This window comes from Vombatus ursinus, unplaced genomic scaffold (assembly GCF_900497805.2).
Source record: "Vombatus ursinus unplaced genomic scaffold, bare-nosed wombat genome assembly UNPS02014808.1, whole genome shotgun sequence".
NCBI classification, from domain to species: Eukaryota; Metazoa; Chordata; class Mammalia; order Diprotodontia; family Vombatidae; genus Vombatus; species Vombatus ursinus.
Genome location: NW_020954586.1, coordinates 3,673,744 through 3,701,516, shown reverse-complemented (window position 1 = coordinate 3,701,516; position 27,773 = coordinate 3,673,744). Strand labels below are relative to the sequence as shown.

The following is a 27,773-nucleotide window of genomic DNA, read 5'->3' as shown; positions in this document are numbered from 1 at the left end:
GCGGCCCGTTTATGAAATCTGTAATCTCACAACACAGGAGTCATTATTCCCAGGCATAAAATGAAGCTAATTTCAATAATGTAATGAAAACATGATGTTTTTCAAAGGCCAATATGTTTCTAATACCTGTGCTGACATTCAGTAAATGTTATCCAACAACAGCCCTGCTGTCATGGGGACAAAGTTTTGGAAAAGGCTGCTTCTGAAAGGTCATTAGCTTTGACCAACAGCACAAAGCCAAGCCACCCACCCACAGAGCCAACCCTTGGATCCCACAGTGCCATCCCATTGTCATGGCCTCCACAAGCCCAGAACTTAGCTGTGTGGCTTCTGGCTGCCCCTACTTCCTGTGCCAAGACTCCTTAAGCACCCAGCTTGGCCTGGAAGGATATAAGCCGCTGCTCTTCATTCCCAGTACATAGCACCTAAGAGGTGTTTAATAGATGCCTGCTGTATGAGAGATACAGGTTTCCCTATTGCTCTGCTCCCTGAAAACATGACATATACTTCCTTCTAAGTATTTTAGGAGCTAGCATGACATAGTAAATAGAGGGCCGGCCTTGGCATTGAAAAGACCAGGCTTCACATTCTGCTGGTGCATACTAGCTGTGTGGCCAAAGGCAGACCCCTTAACCTCTCAGAGCCTCCAAGAAAATCACTAAGACAGTAAGTCACAGATGAGTCACTGATTTGCATTGGCAGAGGGCATTTCCACCCTGGAAGCTCCTTATATTGATGAAATCACAGGAGAAGACCAGAAAGAAAACTTAGAGCAAAGTTTACAGAAATCTCTTCAGTGCCAATTCTACCTGAAAACTACAGGAACCTGGGCATCACCCTTTCTTAGTCCCCCATCTCCTGCTTGATGGAACCCCTCTTCACAAATCACAGAATTTCAGGGCTGGAAGGGGGGAGCCAACTACATCAGCAGTTGCCCAGAGCCCAAGGAGGTCTTTACCCCAAAGCCCAGAGCATTTCACAGTTGGAAAGGGTCCCAGAGGTCACCCCGGCCAAGCTCTTCCTGACCTACAAAATATCCCATGCCTCATCACCAGCTTTTGCTTGGAGACCGCTAATAAAGAGAGCCCATACCTCCTGACACTGACCACTCCATTTAGGGGTCGCTTGGGCCAGTTTGCCTCTTGGCAACTGTACCCACGTCTCTGGTTTTGCCCTCTGGGGCCACCGAGAATCCCTTATATCCCCTATGACCCTCATCCCCAGTTCTTTCAACTGATTCTCACATGAGAGGAACACAAGTCTTCAGAGTCCCAGTTGCCCTTCCCTGGATATACACTCTCCACCTTAGCAAGGCGCTTCCCAAGCTCTCACGTGTAGAACACAGCAGGACACTCCCAATTCGGAGAGGAGGATGCTGAGGGGGCACAGACGCTCTCGCTTCCAATTTGAATGAAGAGGTTTCCTTCATTCTGTTTACTGTGGATCTGGCAGCTTCCCAGCTTGGCTGGAGGTCTCCACTAGGAGAGGGCCTCAGAATGTGTGGAAAGCCAATTCAGGTTGGATCCATTCTGCCAAAGAGTTCCATCTGGTTCAGGAACGAGACTTGCCCTTCCCCAGCAATGAGTGTGTGCTTCCTTGCCCACCAGTATCCTGAATACTGGCAGGTAATGATGCAGGAGGGCATGAATCCCAGAACAGGGACCAGAACAGTTCAAGAGTAGGATGACAACCGGCCTGCAGCTAGTCTGCAGCTTGCGCCTGGGTGCCATCCTGAGGTCCCGCCTGTGTTTCCCATTGGACGTATCACCCAGAGAAGGCCAAGTCCCCACAGATTACCCAGACCTTGGCCACAGGACGAGGTGGGCTTGGTCTGGGTGATGGAGGCAGGAGAGCAGCCAGGTCTCAGACGAAGGCTTTCATAACGTCCCATTATCGTGACCAGGCTCCTTTATCACTGGAATCAGAGCTCTTGACTCAGCCTGGAATACTCAGTCTCCAAGCACCTGCTTGGACTTAATCAATAAAGGTGACTTTGTACAATTCTGATCCCAAATCAGAGTGGGATTTGGGCTCTGCCACACTGCAGGCAAGTCAAATCTCTCTGGGCCGCTTGCTTCCGAAGGCCCTTCCAGCCACACTTGGAGGGATCCTGGGTCTCTGGGTAGGGCCCCACATCCCGAGGGGCCTGCCTGGGTTTTCTAGCTGGGAGGAGCACGGGGGCTGAGCTTCCACGGTGGAAGAGTAAAGAGAAGAGGGCGGGGCTGTGCTTTGTGAGCTCCCTAAGCTTGTCCTGTGCCTGACAGGAGGGTTCCTAGATTGGCAAGTTCAAGCTAATTGGGGCCATTCAGGTACTATCATCAATCCCCAGTGGCCAAAGAGAAGATTGTGCTCCAGGGAGTGGAATGAGCCCAGAAGTGGAACCATGGGGAGAGGGCAGGACAGACTGGGCAGGGAACTATTCCTCTTGGGAGACAAACGGTAAGATATGGGGTCTGAACCAGGATGAGGGCTGTGCAGACACCAGTGGCAGACGTGGTGTTGGGGTAAGAGGGATTCCTGCAACATGCTCTAGATTTGGGAACGGCCTTGAAGCTGAACTGGCCAAGTGGCCGAGGGCAGTAGCTGCTAAGGTCTCAGTGAACCATGTCTGATAGTTGAGGAAGCTATGGGGAAGCTACAATTACATGTAGAGGAAACAAGAAGGGGCAGATTGATCTCCCACCCCCTCCCAGAAGAGCAAGATCTTAGCCCATGATGTTCCTTCAAAGAGGCCTCTGAGAGCCATCCATCAGAAACTGCTTGGGAACTGTTTACGGCAAGGCCCCTTGATGTAACTGAAAGCCATGCCGTGCGTACCTGGCATTTTTAGCAAGCTATTAGCCACTCAGAGATTTGGCATTTGCACAAAAGCAGGGCCAATGCAGGGCTGGATATTGGCCCTGAAAAGCAGTTCATTTTGCATGAAAATAAATGGCATTTTTGCCTTCTGAGGAAGGGCATTTTCTACAGCACAGGGAAGTCTGGAAAGAAGCCCAGATTTCAACTGTTTTCACACCCTGCCGAAATCTGGTTTCCAGCTCTAGAGATCAGGCCAATGAACACCTGGACAAGATAAAGGGAAGACAAAGGACTGGGCAGGCACCATGCTTCTTCTGCCCTCTCCCCCCACCCTGGTGGCCCCCCTCTCCCACTGGGGAGTTCCCCGTAAGGATGGGCCCAGCCCAACCTTCTTTCTTTCCCTGGACTTTCCCAGCAGCCCCCCTCAGACCTCTCTCCACCTTTCCAGCTCCCTTTTGTAGGGAGTCTTCCCTCATTAGACAGGAAGCTCTCTGAGGGTTTGCAGTAGTATCCTCAGCTCTCAGCACACAATAAGTACTTCACATATGCTTGTTAATTTGACAAAGCTAAAATCGAGGCACTGCCTCAAAAGGTCCAAAAGTACCCATACAAAGTGTTTCCTTGGAAAGTTCTAAGACGGTTGTCTGAGTGTCCGGAGGCTTCCAGCTGATTGTTTCCCAGAGGCCCCAGAACTGGGGTCCCACCCCACCCTCCTGTAAGCAACAGGACTTTGGGGGACTTTCCCTCATGTTTATAATTTTGAAAAGAAACAACAACCTGGTACCATACTAAGAGAGGCCACCTGGCATCATGGAGAAGGGTCTCATGAAGGACGTCCTAAGTTCCCACTCTGCCTCTGACCCATCCTGATTGGGAGACCGGGGCAAATCAGTAAGCCCAGATGTTGGAGACAGTCACATATCTCAGAAGGAATTTCCACACTGGGAGGCCAATGAAAACACAGATTCAGACCAAACAATAATCATACTAAAAAACACCTTTAAAATTAGAAAACAGGGCAGCTAGGTCACGTAGTAGATAGAGCACTGGCCCTGGAATCAGGAGGACCTGAGTTCAAATCCGACCTCAGACACATAACACTTACTAGTTGTGTGACCCTGGGCAAGTCACTTAACCCCACTGCCTAACCAAAAAAAAAAAAGGAAAAAAAAATAGAAAACAGACTGTACTACTATTTTCTTTATATAAAATACCTTTTCATTTCTCGTTTCAACTTGAAAGTTCCAGGGAGTGTCTCAGAGTATGAGGGCAGGAAGAGGGCACGATGTGGTCTGTGCTTTTCTGCCACTTCTGTCCAGCTAGGCGGCCTGCCCTCAACAGGGACCGCCCATGACTCTGGGGGGTATCAATGATAGCCAGTCCAGGGCTGGGCCCACCAACCTCCAACACAAGAAGCCCTGAGCTTGATGGGAGACAGCATCAGCTTCACAGAATTCCCTGCACTTCGGTTCCCCTGCTTTCTGCAGAACCCCCCGAGACAACAGTGCTCCCCTGCCCCAGACAAAGCTCAGTCTTCACCTTCCCTTTCTGCTGCACCCCACACACTCCTGGGCAGGCACCCCCCTAACCACTGGCCACAGCCAGTAAGATCGCCAGCAATGCTGCCATTCACCAGCAGAGGGCTCCAGAGACAGCTCTCCCCGACTGGTCAAACCTGTCCCACTCAAGTTCTCACAGTGCCCCAGCCTGTCCCCAGATGGGCAGCCGCACTCCACAGCCTTGCCCCTCGCCCCTCCCAGATGAGAGCCTCCTATTGGACAATGGGGATCTTGGTACCCAGGCCCTAGATCACGTGGGATTAGCTGGCAGAGCAGCACACTGCCCAGTATGACCAACCCAAACAATTCCTTTGGTGTCCTCTGTCAGGGCATGTCACAAAGCCCTCCTGCGCCAGTAGATCAGGCTTGGAGGGCTTAGCCCCAGCCAGTGGGATGACTGAGCCCGGGGGCAGACGCGTCTGCCAGCCTGCCCACACACCTCTCCAACAATGGAAGAACCTCAAATCCCACCTCCAATGACAAAGGCCCTCCAGCACTTCCCCAGGCCACCCCCTCATCACAGGATGGACACAGTGCACCTGCTCTCACTCGATCATGCAATTCCACCCAGGCTGGGGACCTGCAAATCCTGGCCTGCCTGACGTCCCGGGATCTATGCCAGCAAGGGCCCCCATTCATTCTCCACTCTTGGACCCTGCCTGCCGCACGGTCCATCTCCTTCTGACCCTCAAGATCACTCCGCCTGGCCTTTGCAAAGGTTGTGGGCTCAGGGCCGGCCCAGGGAGTTGGTGCCCCAGAGATCCTGTGGCAGCTCAGGGAGAATCAAACAAATGAACAAGAACCACTGAAGTACAGAGCAAGGGAGGAAGCAGCACCAGGAAACAAAGAGCTCAGGACCAAGGCCACCTGCTCCCCGTCCTCAGGTCCCCCACAGCATGCAAGACCCTTACAAAGGGTCACCTTCCCCTCTCAGCCCTGCAGGCCGCGCCGCGTGGCAGAGCTAGGACATCAGGGAAAGGGGGGTGCCGTGAAGGTGGAGGTGCCCCGCCATGGGCTGTTCCATTATGAAACCTCAAACCCTGCGGGCTGCGTCGACTCAACTGATTAACTGGGAAACCCAGAGATGGTGAGCTGGGAAGGCTTCCACAGGCCCTCCCCTCCACTGCCTGAGCCTCGGGGCTATTTTTTAGAAAGAAAACTGGGCACCTAAGGCTCAGGCACAAGCACCAGCTCTGGACGTGAACAGGCCTGGTCCTGGTCACCCCCAGGACACTCCATGGGCCAGGCACACAGGAAGCACTTAATAAATGCCTGGTCGCAGATTGACCCGACCTGCCTTCACACTCTATGATGTAGCAGGCCTTCTGATGAGCACCAGGGACAAAAACCCAAGTGAAACGGTCCCTGTCTTCAAAGAAACAGTCTAGCCAAGGTATGGCGCCTACAAGAGAGAGGAGGGGATCACAGCGGCGGCGTGGGGAAGATGGGGGGTGGTAGCTGGGGGAAGCAGGAAAGATTCTGTGGAGAAAGATTCTGAGTTCTGCAGGGCCAGGGAAAGACATGGAATGCCGTGTGTGTGTGTGTGTGTGTGTGTGTGTGTGTGTGTATGTGTGTCAGAAGCCTGGCACGCTAGGCTGGGGCCCGAGTGCAAAGAGGAGTTTCTGCCTGACACCAGAGTACGTACTAGGGAGCCCCTGGAGTTCATTAAACAGGGAGTGAGTGACATGGTCAGACCAGTGCTTTCCGAATGCTGCTTTGGCAGCTGAGTGGCCTAGGGGCTGAAGAGGGGAGGGATTCAAGGCAGGGAGACCAATCAGGAGGCTGCTGCCATAGTCTATGTGAGAGGTAATGCAGATCTGGGCTCAGCATGAAGAAGAGACAGGATGCAGAGATCACAGGATTTGGGGAGAACACGAGTGAGGAGTTGAGGATGACCGGCGGTATGAGAGCCAGGCGGTGCCCTCAATAGGAACAAGGACCTCCTGGAGAGTGGCGGGTTCTGTTTGGACATGCTGATGTCCACTGGCAGGCGTGATCACCACCAAACTGCGCCTCTGGCCTCGATCTGGATGGTCCACGCCAATCCTGATTAGCCTTTCAGTTGTGCGAAGCTCTCTTGGTTTTTCAGTTCGTGAAATAGCCTTTCAAGGCCTGCTGGCCCAGGGCACACTAGCTTGTTTCTCATCTGCTCTCAGGATCCTCACTGACCCTATCTGAGTCAAGATCCAGAGCCTATGGCCTACAGCCTTATCACCCACCAAACTGGGGAAAAGCTACCTTAAAGAGGGGGCGGGACTCCTGGGCCACCCAGCCCCCGATGGGGAGCTGGCACATAGCCACACCTCAATGAAGAACAGCAACTCCCCAGCCTTGCTGGGCCCTCCTGCTGCTTCCTGCCCTGGAGGACAGCACCGGGAGGCACATCTTCCTCAGGCCCAGGCTTGGCCGCCCTCCTCCAGGGAGGGATCTGGGGAGAGAGCCTGCGTGGTACTGCTCAGATGGGCAGCATGAGGCTGGACCTGAGCACAAATCACAACAATGGACCGCACAGCTGCCCGAAGGAAACATCTGCATCCCACAAAGAGGACAGGAGGAGATGCAGGACTAAACCGTGGGGGTGTCTCCCACACTCAACAGTCTCTTCTGGGTACCTGCTCCATTCATTCTCCCGCACAAACCATCCCCTGACTCTCCCTACCAAGCATACCTGGTTAGATCCAAGGCAATGACAGCCTTCCCATTATCTGGCTCCCTTAAAGGCCAGGCAGAATAGGCCTGTCCTGGACCCCCTAAAGGTGGGGCAATGGCCCCGGGGTGTCTCCTCTAGGTGGTCCCTACTTGTGCCCATGGTTGTAAAAAAAAAAAAGACACTTTGTCAAATCCTTCAGAGGTAAAAATGGAACTCTTAATCCTGACCTTCTTTGAAAAATGCCCCAAATGCCAAGAAATCTAAGTCTAAAAGGTCCAAATTTTCTTTTAAAAGTATTTTGGGCCTTGCTTTACCCTAGCATTGGGGGACAGAGGCAAGTGGGATCTGTGTTCATCTCACTTTTCAAAGGACAAAACCCCGCAAAGCTAGGACAGTGGACATTCTTGTTAATGTAGCCACTCTCCTGGCCACCAGAACCGGGGTTTTGCCCCTAAGGCCTCCTAAAGGTCGACTGCAATTTCCCAACAAGAATGATAACTGAAACATCTTCCAAATGGGGACGACTGTTCAGTTTGGTACAAACACCGATTCCTGCTGCAGACCTTCACGACCACCATGGCGAGGCCCTGTTTGTGTGGCCCAGACAAAGAGGCCCATGGCCATGGCGTCTCTCACTCCTGTACGGGCCACGGGGCTTTCTTAACAACATACTTTCTGTAAAGTCACTGAAACAAGATCTCAGCCTACGAGGCCTGGTCCAGGCCATGCCCCAAACCCACGCTTTCCTGTGGAGGCGGCAGAGCCTCCTTCGCGCTGCGCGTTAAGCCACAGAGCGACAGAGCGTGCTTCCTTATTCTGGGTGGGTTTGGGTTACATTTTTCTTAGAGTTACTTGATCTGCCAAATGCCTTCCTCTGATGGGCCCTGAGAAATCACCAACAAACATGGCGGCAGAGCCCTCCTCTGGTCACTGACCAGCCCACCTGCCTCCCTTGGCAGAGGGCAGCTCCCAAGATGTGGATACCACCAGGACCTCACCACCCTCTGGACTCCACTGTGTGACAGCTGAGTTAACGTGAGATGTGCCAAGGGCTCCTGCCCCTCCTCCTTCCCTACCCTAAGCCCTCTCAGGGCAGGGTCCATGCATCGTATTTTGCTGAAGGATGCACAGGAAGATGTTGCTAGCAGATGCTCAATAAACATTTAACGAATAGACAGATGGAGGAATGGGTCAACAATTTCAACCATCTCCGATGACCTTATGCATTGGCTGAGGAATGTGAGTTTGGAAGTCATACAAGAGCTCTGCATTTGGAGATGGAGAACCTGGGCGCAGCGAGCACGTGGCTGCTCACCACCGCAGGGGCCCTGGCCTCTCAGGGTGTCAGTGTCCACACCGGGGGAGTTTGGGGATTAGCGCCCAGGGCTCCCTTCCAGCTCCATCTCTATGAACGCCAAACAAAATCAAATGTATCTCTGTGAACTGATTTTCATGTCTACATGAAAACTGGCCTTGGGGGCTGGATTAGAAACAACAGTTTGCCTTTTCTTATGCATGTGGAATTCTCATTGAGCTGAAAGGAAGCTGTGCCTCTGGTAACAGAAAGGATTGGTTCTTTAAGGAAAAGAGGACTATTAAATCCTATGTATGTGTTGATTTCTATGTTCCAAATGCTTCACGAGCCATATCATGAAACCTGTTACACACACACACACACACACACACACACACAGAGCAGAGTGATAGCTTACCTTTGCTGCTCTGCCCATTCTCCTTCTGTGAGATGAGAAAAGTTCAGGAAAAGTATCCCGAGAGTGAGGGGATCCCAGATCTTGGGACAGAAGGGCCTTCTGAGGTTAGCGAGGCCAACTCCCTCATCTTATAGAGGACATGAAGGCCTGCGGAAGTCATGTGACTTGCCTAAGCATACACGGCTGATAAGTGGGAGAGCCAGATTTGAAACTGAGCCCTCTGACCACTCCAAACACCTCCCTCTTCCCATAGTGCAAGAGTGGGTGTCACTGGGTCAGCAGGGTCACATAATACTAAAAGCCAACCCCCAGATGCATAGCCTGCCAGTTACCAACTCCTCAGTCACTGTCTGCAGGGGTCAAAACCTAGTTAATTTTCAAACGAAAAAAGAGTCTTTTTTTTTTTATTATCAATGAGTTCTCTTAGAGAATCCGGGTTCCAATATTTGCTTTACACACCCCTGTTTTAGGTGGTGTCTCTAGGGCCCCAAAGAAGGAGGGCCTCCTTTACTGCCTGTTAGCTAACCAAAGTTCACTGAAGGAAAAGCTTTATGGGGGACTGTTTGGCACCACAAAGAACGAGCAGCTGGTTAGACCAGCATGGTCTAACATTTGGGCTCCAAAATATCAAAGCTGGCTAATGGAGAGCTGACAGCTATTTCCCAACCAATAATATCAATCACACAGGATAATTATTAAAGGAAGCTTTAGGCTCCTACTCTGAGGAATCCTGGGAAAGGAGCAGAGAGTTATAATCAAGTCACAATAATATGATAAATGTTTATGTTTAAATAGCATGTGAATGAAGGTTTACAAACAACACGCTCCCTACCCCAACCCTGTGGGGTCAGCAGTGCAGCATTTGGGGAAACTGAGTCTCTGAGAAGTAAAGTGCCATATGAGCCCAGTGAGTGTCTGAGCCAGGGCTGGTTCCCAGCCTGACCCCAAATCTGGTATTGTGCTGGACCACACAGCCTCCATAAGAGAGATGCAGAAAGAATGCTGCAGACCCCTGAAGAAGGCATGTCCTTCTTCGGAAATCAGGTCCTGGCTTTTTGGTAAAGAAAGAAGGTAGATAACAACATTTGGGATATGACCATAAAAGGTCTAAGACTATGAAGGAAGCCCTAGTTAATTAATTCAACCTCCAGTTTTGCAGAAGGAGATGGATTCCCCAAAGGTTTTTTCTATTAAGACTAAGGCTGTCTCTGGTTCTACCTGGATTAAAAGTGTAAAATTTAGTGTTTGGATCAAAAAAAAGTTTTAAATTAAAAAAAAAAGAGTTTGAATCCAACCTCTGGCCTAATGTTTGAAACTTGAGCTTAAAGGCCTGCTTCTGAAGACTGGCTTCTTCCTGCAGGAGGCAAATGTTTCATTCACCCTTCCCAAAATGAGACGAACGATATCAGAGCTCAGTTTAGGGGCCCTGAGCCACCAGTTTAAACAAAGTCTAAGAAAGCCCGTCTATTTTAGGTCTCTACGTTTGTGTCGGAAGGATACATAGAGAGTGAAAAGCCTTGGGGTATTACTGGCTTTGAGAGTCGACGACAGGAACGTTTCCAACCTCATCTTTAACTCTGGAGTCCAGGAATCCTAGAAGGCAAACAAAGCAATAGACATGTGAGTACTTGTTCACCAAATATGTACAGCAGCATCTAGCTGACCCGCCATCTGGGTTCAGGGGCCCCCAGACAACCTGGAGTGATGTTTGGCCACTGACAGCTTCCAGAGAGTTTGGCTCATTCATTTATACAGACCTATAAATACTCAGAAGGGAAATAAATTATCATAGCAGTTTCATAAACAGATAGGGAAAGAAGAATCCTAGTACATTATTTGAATATTTTGTGTAATTTAAAACCACGTACATCAAGTCATCTTGTTGGGCGGAAATGCCAAGAACATTTTAGGCATGCATGGGGGCCCTGGCTGCCATCATCAAAGCAGCATTAAAAAGGAACAGGAACTATGTGGGTGGCTTCGTAATGATTAGGAGACTTCCTAAAGAGAGACTCCCTTCCCTGGCCCCCAGTTTGTTCGGGAAAGGAATGAGGACTGCTGTCACTTGGCAGCCGCTGGCATTCGTCGGAGATGATGAGGTGCTTGGTGAGGGTCTTCACGTAGGGCAGTGGCGCATCTCCATTAGACTGGGCCCTCCCAAGTCAGCCTTCCTCATTCACACTTTCCCTTCCAACCAACTCTCCAATGAGTAGAGCTTCTGCCACCAAGTATCATCTATCTCACACACCACCTTCCCACCCCACCAAGAATCACCATTATCCAGGGATCCAACATGGCCCCATGGGAGAGGGAAGGGTGATTTCCTCAGTGTGGGGCCAGACAAGCTGCCTCCCAGCCCAGAGCCAACGTGTCATAAGACAACACTCGAACCTGGGTCTTCTGGACTCCAAAGCCGGTTCTCCAACCACAACTCCAGCCGCCTTGTCTTAGTTCTAGACTGGATGGTAATCTCCTTGAAGGCAGGGACTATTTAACCCTTCTCCCCTGCCCCTTCCTTCATTTGGTCATCCAATAACTACACTGAGTACCTACTGTGCCTAGAGCCCTCGGCTAGGCACTGGGAGAGAGAGAAAGCTTGGGGATGGCTCAGTCCCTACTCTTGAAGAATCCCAGGCTATAGAATAACGGAAGTCAGAGCTGAAAGGGCCATTAGCAATCACTAGGTCTGACAGCACTGGCCCTTTTGGGGCCAGGAAGCCTACAGAGCCCTTCTCAGAATCATGGCTTTAAATGCATAAAATAAAATGCCAAGGATTACAAAGGAAACCAATCACATTGAAATAATTATTAAAGAGTTTTAAGTCTACTATCCTTAGGTCAGAACCCTGATATCATCAGACCATTTAACAGATGAATAAACCAAGGATCCAAGAGGTTAAGGGATGGGAAATGAATGAGATCACCTGACCCCAGGGCTTGTTCCACAATGCATACACTCACACCCCTCATATACCATTCTATACTTAATCAATGCTTGTTAAATTGAACACAAGGGAATTCTTCAAAAAACAACCAGGTTTCTCTCTCCAGAATCATTCCAGCTGCCACTTTCCCGGCCAAGCATCCCAGCCGTCAACTCGGCCAATCAGAGTTCCATTCAATATGGCGGTAAAATGGGTGAACTTTTTGATTTTTTCAAAGATACAAATGGGTGACTAAGAGTCTTTTGTTAAACAAATATCAGCAACTTTGTGACACTGGGGGACAGAATGCTTATTTGTAAAAGCTGTGCTCCTGGCTCCATTTTGGCAGGATTTGTTGTTGTTCTTGTTGTTTTATTCAATAGGTTAAGGTCTCTAGCATTGGACTGCTGTGAAAGCTTACAAGGGGCAGCTTAAAAACCCTGGCAGGGGCTGCGAGGTGCCCAGTGGACGGCTCTTCTGCTAGTTACCATTTGGGACAACTAACTGGCACAGGCCCTTGTTTAATCATGTCCATTATAATCCTCTGTTGATAGCACAGATTTCGCCAGTAAACACCTCATCTCCTTGCCAAAGAGTGATGTGGCAGTCAAAGGCAGTGTCAGTACAAACCTTTGTGGAGGAAGATGGCAAAAGATTATGAGCAACATCACCGAAGGCAAAGCCAAATTCTTGTTTGTTTTTGCTAGGCAATGGGGTTAAGTGACTTGCCCAGGGTCACACAGCTAGTAAGTGTTACGTGTCTGAGGCCGGATTTGAACTCAGGTCCTCCTGAATCCAGGGCCAGTGCTCTACCCACTGCGCCACCCAGCTGCCCCCAAAACCAAATTTGTGGAGAGCTTGGAAGAGCCCAACCAAGCAAAGTCAACCCATGGACTCTTCAGGATGAAACTGGAGTGAGGATGAGAGACAAAAAATGGAAAAGATCTGCAAAGGCCGGCCGGTAACGGACTGTCACTTCTGTCATTAGTGATGGCAGAACCACCACATTTGGCCCCTGAGACCCCAGCGCCCACATGTCACATGAGGAAAGTGGGAGGAGATGGGAAGACAAGAATGTGACCCCAAGCACAGAGGAAGTCAGTGCTGGAAGGGAGACAGTTTGGAGAGTACTGATCCTCAGGAGAACATCAAAGGCTTGAGGAAATCTTGGATTGTACTGCCAAAAAAAGTGGCCAAGAGAATATCCATAACTAACCCTTATTTTCTACAAAATCTTTACGAGAACCTGCGTGATAGGGAGACAACAAGGAAACGGGCGGGCTAGTTCCACCTATGAGACCAACCCCACCTTTACTGTCATTCTAAAGGAAGTAGAGAGATAAGATCCCACTGAACTTGTTGTTTGTTGATAACAAAAAACTGATTTGGTAGAATGAGGTGTTCCATTACAAAGTGGAGAAAGGTCAAGTGCAAAGTCCAAAGTGAAGACTTTCCCCATAGAGAGGGAAGTCCTCCATGCTGTCCTGATGTTCCCCTCTGAGCACGACAGTGTGCTGACCACATGACCGCTCTTATGTGAGGGCCACAATCCCTCAAGAGTTTGGCTTACCCTGAATGCCCATTGTCCAGACTACGCCATGCAGCTAGACGGACATCCCATCAGAACACAGTTCTTGGAGGGTCGTGTGAATGAACAATGAACTCAGATCAAGAATGAATAGGAGAAAGAGAACGAGCCAGATTGTTTTTAGGGACATGCAGATGGTGTTTTATTATGATCCCAAGCTCCATCCTGGAACAACCAACTGTGAATGACTTAGCTCTTCTCAGTAAATACAGTGATCCAAGACAATCCCAAAGGACTCAAGATGAAAAATGCTGTCCATATCCAGAGAAAGAATTGATGGAGTCTGAATGCAGATATACCAGCATTTTCACTTTCTGTATTTTGTTGATGGTTTTTTTCTTTTGGTCTGTTTCTTCTTTCACAACGTGACTAATATGGAAATATGCTTTACATGATCACACATATGTAACCTACACCAAACTGCTTACCTTCTTGTGGGGGGAGCTGAGGAAGGGAGTGAGAAAATTTGGAACTCAAAATTTTAAAAAACTGAATATTAAAAATTGTCTTTACATGTAATTGGGAAAAAAATAAAATGTTATTTAAAAAAAAAAGAAGCAGCATGTCATGAAAGTTATAATAGATCAAGCAAAATCAATGACTCCATGAAAGAATAAGAAACATGATATATTAAAGCAAAATGAGGGGCAGATAGGTGGCACAGTGGATAGAGCACCGGCCCTGAAGTCAGGAGGACTTGAGTTCAAATCCAGCCCCAGACCAAACACTTGACACTTACTAGCTGTGTGACCCTGGGCAAGTCACTTAACCCCAATTGCCTCACTAAAAAAACAAAAAAAAAATGAAAAGATTGGAAAAATAGGAGAAAACATTAAGATATTTGGCATCAAAAACAAATGACCTGGAAAACAGAGCAAAGAGATAATTAAATAACCCCTGGACTCTCTGAAAATCACGATTACAAAAAAAAAAGCCGGGATACTACATTTCAAGAAATCATAAGTGAAAACTGTGCAAATCTATTAGGACCAGAGGGCAAAGTGAAGACAAAATACACTGATCACCTCCTGAAAGGAACTCCAAAGGGAAAAGTCAAGAGTGTCACAGCAAAATTCAGAGTTCCCACATCAAAGAAAAAACACTGCAAACCTTTAGAGGGGAGAAGTTCAAGTACCAAGGAACTATAGTCAGAATGACATAAGTCCTGGCAGCTTCTCCTGTCAATGAGAAGAGATCTTGGAATATATTATTCCAAAAGGCAAAAAAGATATAGGCTTATAACCAAGATACTACAAACCTGAGCACAACCCTAAAGCGAGGGGGGGAATGGATCTATAATGGAATGAAGGACTTTCAAGCATTTTTGATGAAAAGAACAGGGCTGAATAAGAACTGGAGGGTAGATTCTAAGCAGGATGCCTTAGATTGTCTCACGGACAGCTGGGGAATGGCTGAACAAATTGCAGCATATAAAGGTAATGGAATATTACTGAGCTCTAAGAAATGAAAAAAACAAAAAGATGATTTCAGAGAGCTCTATGCAGTATTAATCGACACAGAGTGAAGTGAGCAGAACCAGGAGAACAATTTGTACAAGAGCAATATCACTGAAAGAAAATAACTTTGAAAGCCTCAAGAACTCTGATCAATGCAAGGACCCAGCATGTCTCCAAAGGACCTGGGATGAAGGATGCTCCCCACTGCTGACAGAGAGGGGATGGACAAAAGGTGCAAAGATGTGCATCTTGGGAATGGCCGCTCTGTGAATTTGTTCTGTTCGACTGTGCTCGTTTGTTTCTTTCTCTGGGTTAATGGTAGGCAGGGCTTGGAGAAGAGGAGAGTTTTCCAAGAGGGTCATTGAAGCGGTTTTTTCATATGCATAGAAAATAACAGAAGGAAGTTCAGAAGGAAGCACAGAAAAGGACAGTTTTGAAAATCACTATTTAAAGAGTAACTTTTTATTATATGCTTTTTTTAAAAAATGGTGTGAAATAGAGATCCACGGCTTCCCATAAAATGCTTTGTTTTCTGTTGCGTTTATGGAAATGCTTTGTCTTTTTGGTGTTTTAAGTTCAGAATAAAATAATTTTTTAAATTGTGAGGCTACTTCAAAGGCATCCCAGGATGAGAATTAGTGGGGCCTCCTAACGGAGTGGGTCAGAGATCCACTTTATTAGACAAATCATGTTACGTATAATAAAGCTATATTGAAAACCGTACGCCAAGGAAATAGTAACATTAACAGCCACAGGCAAACTGCCTGAAACACAGCAGTAGGCAATGAAGAAATCCAACAGAAGGCAACAGAGAACCGTAATAAAAAACGAAAATCTATATGACCTACAGCCCACAATTATGCATCATTACTGTTGTGCTACAGTCCTGGGATCCTCACTGTCATCCAGCGCCTCAGCCTCATTCCCAGTGAACACATTAATGAAGTTTCTCACATTGGCCAGCCACATCTGGCTCCTTCTTCTTTAATCTAATGTAATGAAATTGAACATTTTCCCATCTTCCCCTCAAACCCACCAACTTTCAGAGTAAAACCACAGTGACAGGCAAAGGGTGGCTCTTACCCAGAACCGGGAGAACGTTGTACACAGCAACAGCCACGTTGTGCAATGACTGATAGTGATACACTTAACCCTTCTCAGTAATACAAGGATCTAAGACATCTCCAAAGGCCTCATGATAGAAAATGCTATCCACATCCAGAGAAAGAACCGTGGAGTTTGAATGCAGATCGAAGCTAGTTACTATTTGCTATTTTTTTCTTCTGTTGTGTTTTGTTTCCTCTTTCTTGTGATTCCACCCATTGGTTCTAATTCTTACCTACAACATCACTAATGTGAAAATATGTTTAATAGGAATGTATATGTACATGTGATCTATATGTGCAGATTGCGTGCCATCTTGGGGAGGGAAGGGGGGAGGAAGGGGGAGAAAAATTTTAAATTCAAAGGCTTATGGAAGTGATTATTGATGAAGCAAAATAAATTAATTTTAAAAAGTGGGGGGAAAAAAGGATGGCTCTTACCTGGAAGAGTTCCTTAAAGGAAGGATGCACCGTGGGGTTGGGAACAAAGGGAAGGGCATAAAATGGAAGAAACTCTGTGGTCTGGCTCAGTGCAGCTCCTCTGGTCTCCAGGTAGGCTTTGAAGTAAGAAATTCTGTCATCAAATTCTGCCTTGTCCTATGGAATAAGAGAAGGAGTTCACCTCTGAATTACTGCAAGCACTCACCTGGTGGCTCAGCTCTTGTCTCTCGGCTGTCTAAAAGTCACTTGGCCTTCCTTTAGGGTGTGTGTGTGTGTGTGTGTGTGTGTGTGTGTGTGTGTGTGTGTGTGAGAGAGGATATGTGAGAGAGAGTGTGTGTGTGTGTGTGTGTGAATGTATGTGTGAGTATGTGTGTGTGAGGATATGTGAGTGTGTATGCATGTGTGTTTGTGAATATACGTGTGAGGGTAGGTGTGTGAGGGTGTGTGAAGATACGTGAGTGTGTGGATTTATGGAGGAGGGTGCCTGAAACATCCTATGATAACCGGCCAGACAAGTTGATCCCCTTCAAAGAATCTGGTTATTCCCCGAGGCCCACACCTTGCCCCCCATACAGTGCTGGTGTGGCTGTACTGTGGTGTACACATTTTGGAGAATACTGTGCAGTGATTAAAAAATATGCCTTTTGATCCTGAAGCTCTATCGCTAAGATTCTATCCCAAAAAATCACGAAAGGGAAAAAAAGAGCCAGAAGCACAAAAATTATTCACAACAGCTCTATTCGTAATAGCAAAATTTGGAAACAACCCCATGTCCAACAGTTGGAGAATGGCTTAATAAATTAGAGGATGCTAATGGAACCTAGTATTTTTTTCTGTCCAGACCTGGGATGTCAACTGCATGGAGAAAATCCCTTTTTCAAGTGTGGACCACCACCCCCTCCACACTTGCTGAGAGCCTTAATGAAGCACCTGTGGCCCACTGGCTTACGGTCACACAGCTAGTACGCCTCCAGGTCAGGTCATCTGGCTCAAAGACCACACCCCAAAATAAAAACACCAAATATGACACCCCCCCACAACAGACGGCCAGCCCCATGTGAGGGGATGCTGAGTTTATCAGCGGAACAAGGCCTGTCTACACACTGACCACAACTAGAAGCAGAGGTGGCAGAACTCTGAGCTGCCCGGGGCAGACCAGATCAAGGCATGCCCGTGGCTTTGCTTCTTGGTTCCCTCGGCTCTAGGCCTTGCTGAGAGTCCTTGTCCCTTTACTGGTTACTTGGTCGATGGTTATGAACACTCACTGTTTTTACTCCAGCCCCCCAAGAAGCCATGTTGGAAATATCAGCCCCGAGCAGCCTCCTCCTGCATTAGGGGCAGGGCCTACACCTGGTGTCCAGCTCTCATTCCTAACCACACGCTCCCCTTCCTCCCGTGGGTCCTGTGTACTCTCTACATTCCCTGGGTCCAAGTTCAACAACTTTATTTTGTTCTCTCTATTTCTTAAGGCAGCCTGGGGCGAGTGGGTAGGGGACTGACTGAGAGGCAGGATGGACCGGGTTTGAGTCTCGCCCGCCCAGGACACATACCAATTGTGTAACCTTGGGCGATCTGTATCACCTCTCAATACCCCGCATAACTCTCTAAGACTACAGGGACCAACATGCACTGGTAGAGGGCATGTCCTCATCTGGGAGTTCCCTAGACCAAAGAAGTCCCAGGATCAGTCACCATGACTATCACTGTACTTCTAGACCTCCTCTTTTTTTTTTGTGTTTGTGACTTGCCCAAGGTCACACAGCTAGTAAGTGTCAAGTGTCTGAGGCTGGGATTTGAACTCAGGTCCTCCTGACTCCAAGACCAGAGCTCTAATCAACTACGCCACCTAGCTGCCCCTATCACTGTACTTCTTATCCATTCACATCAGTCATCTGTCAGACTGTAAGCCCCCTGAGGGAAGGCATTTCAAGTAGGCAGTCTGGTGCATATATCTCTTCCAGCATCTCTTTCACTCACGATTAGGCATTTAACAAGTGCTTTTTGATCATTATGATTTCGAGTTAAGAAAGGCCTGACAAAGAGCTTAGAAACATGCTGTCCTAATTAATAACTAGAATCCTTTTTTCCAGGTTCTCGTCCATCCTCCGTCCCCACACCCCGACTGACGAGGCAGACCTCACTCTTAGCCGCTAATGCACCGAAGATCGAGGGACATTGGGGAACACCGGCATCTGACACAAAGACACCAGAGCTGTGGGGAGCACATTCAGCCAGAAAAATGACCCTGGCCTCCTGGCTGTTCCTCACACATGACCCACCATCTCCCAACACTGAGTGTTTTCTCTAGCTATGGCTCTTGCCTGCCAATGTTCACCCTTCTCATTCACTTCTTGGCTTCCCTCAAACCCCAGCTAAAATTCCGCCCTCTTCAGGATCCTCTCCTGGACCCCCTTAATGCCAGTGTATCCCTCTGTTGATGACCTCCAACTAACCCTGTCTCTATCTTATTTGTACGTGTTGTCTCTCCACTTAGATTGGGAGCTCCCCAAGGGCAAGATCATCTTTTCCCTTTCTTTACATCCCAGTACTAAGCACAGTGCCTGACACACAGCAGGTGCTTAATAAATGCTTACTGACTGGCTCTCCTGCACTGCCTACATGCCTGTTTCCTGACCCCATAAAGACTTCTTGGCCTGAATCTCTGCCTGCCCACAGGTTTCTGGCCATCTCAGCCCTCTGGATTTTAGGAGGTCACTGTTGGATGGCTGAGCCTAGCCCATCCATGATGAATTAACTCTCTGGGATGAACCAAGTTATTGGCCTGCCAGCACATAAGCCACCTCCACCCATGGTGGCCTGTGCCAACTCAGGCTGGCACCCTCTGGCCTTCTAAAGTTGCCTGGAGCAGTGAGGGAAGACGCAAATTGCCCAAGGACACACGGTCAGTTTGTCCGAGGCAAGACTTGAATGCAAGGCTGTCCAGTCAAACCCTAAGCTTAGCTGTGGCCAAACTAGTAAGAGGCCCTGAAGCACCTTTTCTGCTCCCCACCCCCAGCCCAGAGCCAGCTACATAACCAGAGAAGAAAGGAGTATGTGTGGGGGCAGTGATATTAGTGTGCCCAGTCCACTCCTGCTGCCTGGCCAGAAAATTCCACCCTGATGGGGGCTCCTCATGGGGCCTACCTCCCAAAGCAGGTCAGGTTGGGGAAGGGGGCTGCAAACCACTTTCCCCTCCCTGCCTTCAATTCCCAGAGCAATTACCCTTCACCCTCTGCCCTATAGCCCACCTACTTCTGCCCCTTTAGATAGAACTGCCAATACTCTGGACTGTATTTAAGGGATCTATTAAATTTATTCTTTATTATACCAAATTTTTGAAATGAGCTAATTTAAGATAATACTGTACCTTTAATTCTAGAAATCACTGTTGCTAATATTTAATATTCATCCAAGGGGATGGAAATGCCCTTTCCAGCTTTTTTATACCCTGGAAGCTCCAATCCCGAAGACAGAAGAACACGGCCAATAACATCGCTCCCACCTCTGAGAAAAAGGGATGAAGAGCCCTGACCCGAAAGGAGCCTGTGATGGGTCCCAAGGCCAACGCTGAAACCTACCGGTTTTCCAGAGATGCGCTTCAGTGGGAAGATGGCAAAGTGGATGTGGAGATAGAACTCCAGCTTCTGGGCCAGAGTCTCTCCTTCTCGGACAGAGGGTGGGATGTGCTCCTCCCACAAATCAAAGAAGCCTTTCTGGTCCCCATTATCAAACGCAGTAATTAGATCTTTCTGTGGGGGAGAAGTCAAATCTACTTGAAAAACTTCGTCAGCACAGAAGCCACCGCTCAAAGTGCTCATCGCCCTAAGAAGCCCACTATACCACAGGGCCTGTGCCAGAAGAACGTGAGGGAGCGAGGGGAATCCTCCTAACTTTGGGATGCCATGAGTGAGAGTCACCCCCTCTTTGGCCAGGAAGAGCAGAATCCTCCGTGACTTAGCACAGCCCTGACCAGCTCAGAGCTGAGGCTCTGTGATCCTCACTCCGATGGTGCCAGGACAACCAACAGCGAATGACCAGCCTGAGAGCCCCCCTCACCTGTGCCGTGATGAGGCATCAGAGGGTGGAAGAACAGGAAAGAACCAAGAGCAGATCATGCTGCCTTGGTGATATACTGGGCACCTAAAAAGCCTGACCCTAAGATGAGCTGGCGGGAAGGGAGCAGAGGCTGCAGCCTTGTAGAAGGCCTTGAAGGAGCTGCCTGAGCTGACACCTCCGCTCTCCTGGCAGGAGGGGCTGCCCCTCACCTCTCTCACACTGAGGGATGGGGTGGCCCTGGTCACTTCTTTTCTCATCAGTCACCTCCTGGTACTAACAGCATGCCCTGGAGGGGTGGGGTGGGCTCTGGCCAAACTTACCTCCCCGGACCATAAGCAGGGCTCCCCAGGAAGCTGGCCAGACACACCAGGCAAAGAGAGAGGAGGGGAGGGGGGCACTGGTTCGATTGGGCTGGCAGCAGCCTCTGTGCCCCTCCCTTCAGCTGAAGTAACAAAAAGCATCTCTCCCCAACCACCCCCTTGCTTTCAGGGCATCAAACACACAGAAAACATGGTCCATTGCTCTCAACAACTGACCCAACCAAGCTCATGCCACTAAAGAAGGAACAAATAAAAGCCCATGCCAGATGAAGCAGGTGCCCCCACTCCTATAGAGTGACCACTGGCCCTGGGTGACTCACTCTACTCCTTGAGGTGTAGGTACTTTATTTAGGAATAAAATAATCCCATGGCCTCACATAATACTTGGCAGAATACAAAGGGCTTTCTGTGGGTTAAGTACTACAGATGTCATCCCCATTTCACAGATAAGGAAACGGAGTCCCCAGAGGGTCAGGTGACTTGCCCAGGGCCACACAGTGGAGGGAGCTTTGGCTACTTAAGATCTGCTGTCCACTGTCCCTGCAAGTCTCTTATTCAGGTGAAGACTGTAGTGCACTGGGCAGGCTGCAGGATCTGCTTTGCCTTTCAGCTCTCTCTTCCCATAAATACATAAGAGGCCAAATGCCAGGGGTCTCCTAGCAGGATGCAAAGGGATGGAGATGAAATGACATGAAGCCAGTTTTTTAAATGCCTTCAGAAAAAAAAAGACTCCAGTCCCCCTGCCCACATGCTCGCCCAGGAGCCTGGCATTTTCAAGATGTCAGGGGCAGCCTGACTATCTACCCGGTGAAAGGCAAGAGAGGCGTTACCTGGATAATCAGCGTTTTCGAGTCTCTCAAAGAGCCAGATGGGGTTTTGCACAATGGTTTCCCTTTACTTCTGCACTCCTTTAAAAATATCTTCACGGTGTCTTCAAATTCAGCAAAGTCTAAATACTGTCAAAAAGAAAGGACGTGGCTCTAGTGCCTGGCACGGCACAGGGCTTGCCTGACCTGGGAGGACAGAAGGCAGCCTCGGGGTGCAGCCCGGGGATGCAGCCAGAGGGAAGGCCTGGAGCTCCAGGGAAAGCCCTGGGCAGGTGACCAGAAGCCCAGGGGGCTCCCACTCAGAGTGTGCATCTACCAAGCCACCTTCCTCTCCCTGCCCTGTTTGCAGAGCCCGGCTCCCCAGCTGTCTCCTCAAGCGGGATGGAAGCTTCGTAAAGGCAGGGTCCTGAGAAGCCTCCCATGGTGCTGGGCCCATTGAGCAGTCACGGACGTCAAAAGCCTAAAGCCAGTGAAACAACCCCAAATGCGCTGCTTCTACACTTGCGGCCGCTGACTTCAATCCTTTAATACCTTGGTGGATCTGTGACCTTGCTACGGCTCCCCTGGCTCCTCGGGCAGACTGAGGCCCATCCATACCTTCCAACACAATGTGAATAACGGGTTTTCTGTAAACTCCCCCTAGAGTTGCTGCCTCACACAGTGGAGGGCTTCTCTTCCTACTCGGTGGAGCTGGTAGCACCCTGGGGCTCTCATTCTCATGCCCACCTTCCCCTCTGCCCCCATGGGTCCTTGATGCTGGTTAGCCCCCACAAGTCAGAGCTGGTAAGGCAGACCTGCCCTGAGTCTTTCCCATTGATCTCTGGGTCATTACAAGGGAGTAAAGTCCAATGTAAAATTGATACAAATCCTCCCAGACACCTTCGGGGTAGACAGCAGAGAGCAGTTGGCCCTAGGGAAGACCTTTACTGTTTGGGACAATCCAGGATGGCCGAGGGCAGACATGGACATAGAGTGGCCTCTCCCAACCTGGTCTCAATCACTTAACCTTTGGTCAGCAGGGTCCTCAGCTATAAAACGAAAGGGTCAGACCAGATGACCTCTGTGGCCCTTTCTTCCCTGAATCTCCTCGGTCCTCAGTTTCCCTAGCTGAGGGAGTCAGATTCAATGGCTTTGCAGGCCTTTCCAGCTCCATATCTCTAAAGCGATGAGGACAGCACAGTTTCTAAAGGCCTAATTCAGAGGTTTTTTCATCTCTGTTTGGGTCACTTAGGAATGTGTCTCACATTCTTAACTTCACTCCCATGCCACCAAATGCCCAATCCTGAGATATTTTCCCTAATGGGATGTTTTTAGGGAAGCCTCTAACTACATTAGTTAGGGAGGTTTGCCTCTGGTTTTGAGGATAGGAAGGGAGGTGGCCAAACCTGTAATTTCACTGGTAGAGAGCATTCCCAATATAGAAACTCCCTCTACTGATGCAGACAGACAAGCTGCAGTGGGGCCTGGGGGATACTGAGAGGCCGAGCAACTTGTCCAGGACCACACAGCTGGCCAGTGTGTGTCAGAGACTGGACTTGAACCCAGGCATTCTGCATGCCAAAGCCAGCCTTCTATCCATGACACTGGGCTATGGCTCAGACCTCTAGAGTGAATGAAATTCTGCAAATTCTGTAATAAAGTTAGTGAAAAGGAACAACTTATTGGCTTCTATCCCAAGGGATTCAACTAAAGAAATGAATAATTTGAAAAAATAAAAAAGAGAGAGAAAAAAAAGAATTGACTAATTTGAAAAGCCCCTCCATGGTTTTTCTATCATTTGGGGTCCCAGCCCCTTTCGCACCTCCTCTGTGAGGCTGCCCCAATCTCCCATCATCCCTGCTGTTTCCCCACCTCCTTCCTACCCCTCCAAAATGCTTATGGAATGAACCAATAAGTGAATGTCTACCTCTTTCACCAGTCCAAGCAATTCAGCTTCAGATGCTAGAATATCTCCCATTTTGAACACCCACTGATGGTCTCATAACAGAAATACCTATAAAACAAAAAACATGTTGTCGATCATTTCACTTCAGCCACCTGTGAAACTGTAAGGGCTGCAAATTGAGATGAGTCTTCTTTCACCTTCCCAACATGGGCTGACCAGCTCACTGCCCCAGGGCCACCATCCCTGCTAGATGCCAAACTCCCTGCTTGGTGATGTTAAGCATAACCTGGGAAGAATCACAAGTCTTGGGTTCTAGCCCTCCTTCCTTGTGACTTAATGAAAGTCATTGTTCCTGTGTGGGCCTCGGTTTTCCCAATGGAAAAATGAGGTGGTTGAACTTCCTGCCCTCTAAGGCCTCTTCTAAATCTAAGACTTTTATGAGTCTATGTGTCTGCTGGTTCATATCTCATTCCTTGTTGGGGTGGCTCAGTTTAAACCTCTAACGAGAAAAATGAAATTGAATCCGTTTTTCCCCTACCCAAAACCCGTTATTATTACTTGGGGGGGACTTCTTTTTTTTTTAGGTACACATAACTTATTTTTTCCACAGCATAGATTTTAAAGCCACATTCTACTTTTGCTGTTTTTTTTCCAGATCAATTCTGAAGAAAGATAATTCAAGAAATTCAACTCACCCAACTTCTACTGACCAGTGCTTACCACTTTAGAGTGGTCACAAATCACAGATTTAGAGCTGGAAGGGACCTTCTAAGCCACAAAATCCAATCCTCCCCAACCCCCACTTCTACCCATCTGAAGTGGGATTTGAACCCAGGTCCTCCTAACTACTGAAGCAGCTAGGTGGTGCCACAGTGGACAGAATTCTGGGCCTGAGGTCAGGAAGACCTATCTTCCTGAGTTTAAATGTGGCCGTAGACACTTACTAGCTGTGTGACCCCAGGCAAGTCAGTTAACCCTATTTGCCTCAGTTTCCTCATCTGTCAAATGAACTAGAGAAGGAAATGGCAAACCACTCCTGTATCTTTGCCAAGAAAACCTCAAATGGGGTCACGGAGAGTCGGACACAACTCAACAACAACCTCCTAATTACAGGCCCAGGGTCCCATTATTTTGAACATGTTGAATTGGGAGTGCCAATGGGACATCCAAGTAGAGATGCGTCTGAGGCTGAGATTGAATGTGTAGATTGTGGAGCCTTCTGGAAAGAGATGAGGGTTGAGCACAAGCTCCTCATAAAGAGAAAAGGAAAGTGTCTAGGATAGAGCCTTAAAAATCACTCACACTTAGGGAAGGAAGAGAACAATGGACCAGTAAAGGAGGTGAAGAAGGAGGGAATGGTTAGAGACAATCCCAGAGACAGCAGAAACAGGGAGAAGAGGACAGTTGCTAACACAGATGGGCAAATGGAGTAGAAACGGTGAAGAAGATGAGCAGGAAGAAAAACAAGCAGCACTCATGACTGCAGGTCGCTAACTCTGAGCCACATTTCAGCAGCGAGTGGAGGGGGGGATCGGCCCATTGGACCCAACCTGAACCTGTGCTGATGCTTCCCAAATCTCTCTCCCTCTCTAATCCTGAGGTCCCTTCTGAGTACAGATCTCACACTTTCAGCTGCTTCCTCAGAGCACCCCCCAGCCCAGACCTGGATTACTAATCTCCCTCCTGTCCCCCGGGATCTCACGTGCTCTGTGCCTCAGGGTCCTCAGTACTTGAGAGGTGGGGGAGAGGATGGAAGAGGCCCCTGGTAACCAAGCCTGTGCCCAGGCACTGCAGCCCCAGACGGAGAATTAATCCTGTGGCTGCCACCTGACTTGGGTGCTTCCTACAACCCTTGAGGCCAATTTGAGAACTGCAGCTGTTTCTGAACCTGCCTCTGACTTCTCCAAACAAACAGCCCCTGCCGTCTCACGGGAAAGACAACAACCATGTCTGGAAGACCTGTAGAGGGGTTCCACTGCAGGGCACTGATCTCACTGCAGCCTTTCTTCCTACTCCCACTGTCTCCAGGGTGGTTGAGGCCCTCACTGCGTTTCCCTTGGACTGTCACAATAATCACAAGCCACTTTTACAGAATACTTTGACATCTGCCCATCTCTGACCCTGTCACTCCAGGCTCAGAATGCAAGCACTCACCATTCTGAGCACCCGAGCATCCCCGGGTCCCTGCATCTGCTCCCTCCTCCAAGTGGCCCATGGCTAGGCGTTCTCAGAAGCCCCCTCTTCTCTGACCCACCAGCAGGGAGCTCTGTCCTCTGAACTCCCAGGGGCACCAGAGTTATGGGTTCACCTGCGGCCCCCAGCCCCAGCCCCTCCCCCCCCAGGATGGGAACCAGGGTCTGTCCACTCCTGCATCTTCTCAGTGCAGGATGGTGGAGGGAAGGGGATGGAGAGATACAGGCAGAATGAATGAATGAGTGAATGAATGAGTGAATGAGTGAATGAAGGCAGAAGCCCCCCAGCCGACAATCAATGGACAAGCATAAAGGAAGCACCTACCAGACCCTGAGCACAAAAAGACAAAAATGAAGCAGTCCCTGCACCTGAGGCGGCTCCTCTGCAAAGAGAGAGAAGGGGAGCCTGGGAAGTGGGGGCCGGGTCCTGGACCCCCACGACTCTCTGTTCAAAACCTGGGTTTACTGTTACTGATGGAAGACGGGAGTGAAAACCAAGGCATGGATTCTCCCCATCCAAGGCCCTGACCCCCAGGTCTAAGAGGCCCCAGGACTCCCCCTCCTCTGATGGGGCAGGAGCCTGCTCCCCAAGCGGGGAGGAGTACAGAGGGAGGGGCTGAGGAGAAGAGGAGGCCCAGGAGAGGGGGAGGGGCCTACGAAGGGAGGGTCCAAGGGAGGGGCTGAGGAGAAGTGGGGGGCCCAGGAGATGGGGAGGGGCAGGGGCCCAGAGGGGAGGTCCAGGGGAGGGGCTGAGAAGAGGGGGCCCAGAAGAGGGGGTCCAAGGGAGGGGCTGAGGAGAAGGGGGGGCCCAGGAGAGGGGGAGGGGCACGGGGCCCAAGATGGGGGGGTCCAAGGAAAGGGCTGAGGAGAAGTGGGGGCACAGGAGAGGGGGAGGGTCCCGGGCGGGAACAGTGGGGAGAATTGGGGGGGGGGAGAGAAGAAAGGGGAGTGGGCGGGGCCAAGGGGCGACGTCATGGGAAGGGGCGTAGCCTCTCCGGGCCCACCCGGCAGGGCGTCTCGGAGCCCACGCGGCGGCCCGAGGCTGTCGCCGGGGGACGGCCCGGGCGGCGGAGCGGGGCCTTGGGGGCTGTGGGGAGGCCGCTTACCTGGCCCGCAGTGGTCGGGAGCGCGCTGGGGATGTCGGGACGCCGGGGGCCGCGGATCACGGGGCGCTCTGAGCCGGGCCAGGCCGCTCTGCCGTCACCCGGGCAACTGTCGCTGGGGCCAGTCCCGAGCGGCGGCGGAGTCACGTGGGGGGCGGAGCCTCCGGCGAGGGGTGGGAGTGGGAGGGGGTCGAGCGAGCGGGTGCCCCGCCCTGGTAGGACCCTTGAGGAACCAGGCCCCGCCCATCCTTTCAGGCCCCGCCCCTAGAGCGAGGCTAGACCGGCTCGAGCCTCCAGCCCCGCCTCTGAGGGGGGTAATTGACTCGTGCCTAGTGTGCGATGGGCGGAGGGGCCGGTGGCGTGTTTACGGGTGGGTATCCGGCTCTGGCGTCCGCGTGTTTGTCTCCGTGGGTCTGTGTGTCGGTCCTTTTTTAAAAAAGGCATTTTATTGGCATCTTTTTTTTTTTAGTCGCCCAGATCTCCCTCCTTCTCCCCCTCCCGTGGAGTCGTTCTTGGAATAAAGATTTTTTTTAAAAAAGGTTATTTGACTAGCTGTGTGACCCTGGGCAAGTCACTTAACCCCATTGCCTCAAAAAAAAAAGATTACTTGAATCTCTCTCTGGTGCCCCTGTGTATATATGTGTGCGTGCCTGTTGTCCCTGTACATATGTGTAACTGTTGTCAGCATATCCAAGTCTTCGTGTCAAGTGCGTGCCTGTCGGTACTCGTGGCACCTTTGTGCACCTGTGTCTGCATGTGTGTGGGTAGTGTTATCCGTGTGTATATGAGGGAGGGTCTCCATCTTCCTGTCCCCACTGCCCAGGCATGCCAACCTACCCTCCACCTTACTAACCTGGTCAGCAGCTACCCTCCTTGGCCCTTTTAGGGGGGTGAGGAGTTGGAGCACTCCTCCATCCACCTCCACCCTCCAAACAGGGAGAGGATGCTTTCCAAAACAACCCCAGAAAGCATTCTCACCTTGTGCCACTGCGAACTCATCCCAAATGTCAGCACAGTATCAGGCTCACAGTGCCAAGAGACATTTATTAAATGCTCCTTCATTGATTAATTGATCTCTACCTGGCCCAGACTCCTGGGAACCAGCTTCCCCCCAACCAGCTCCTCCATCTGCCTCCTCTCAAGACCCAGTTCCACTG

At 49.8% G+C, this 27,773-nt stretch overlaps 1 protein-coding gene across 4 annotated transcripts in view; it reads right to left on the bottom strand.

Annotated features, from left to right (window-relative positions):
• Positions 1-26,703, bottom strand: part of ARMC9 (armadillo repeat containing 9) — a 143,821-nt gene extending 117,118 nt beyond the window's left edge. For 2 of the 4 annotated variants that reach the window (XM_027875238.1, XM_027875240.1), the window contains exons 1-7: positions 26,620-26,703; positions 23,343-23,429; positions 21,440-21,565; positions 19,812-19,982; positions 16,234-16,389; positions 10,221-10,313; positions 8,721-8,745 (exon numbers count right to left, since the gene is read on the bottom strand). In XM_027875238.1, coding sequence (XP_027731039.1) covers positions 8,721-8,745; positions 10,221-10,313; positions 16,234-16,389; positions 19,812-19,982; positions 21,440-21,565; positions 23,343-23,393 — 622 coding nt within the window. In that variant the 5' untranslated portion in view covers positions 23,394-23,429; positions 26,620-26,703. Of the gene's footprint in view, positions 1-8,720; positions 8,746-10,220; positions 10,314-10,416; positions 10,479-16,233; positions 16,390-19,811; positions 19,983-21,439; positions 21,566-23,342; positions 23,430-25,838; positions 26,168-26,619 lie in introns of those variants that run through there. The other 2 variants (XM_027875239.1, XM_027875241.1) reach the window with 2 other exon arrangements.
• Positions 26,704-27,773: the final 1,070 nt, after the last annotated feature.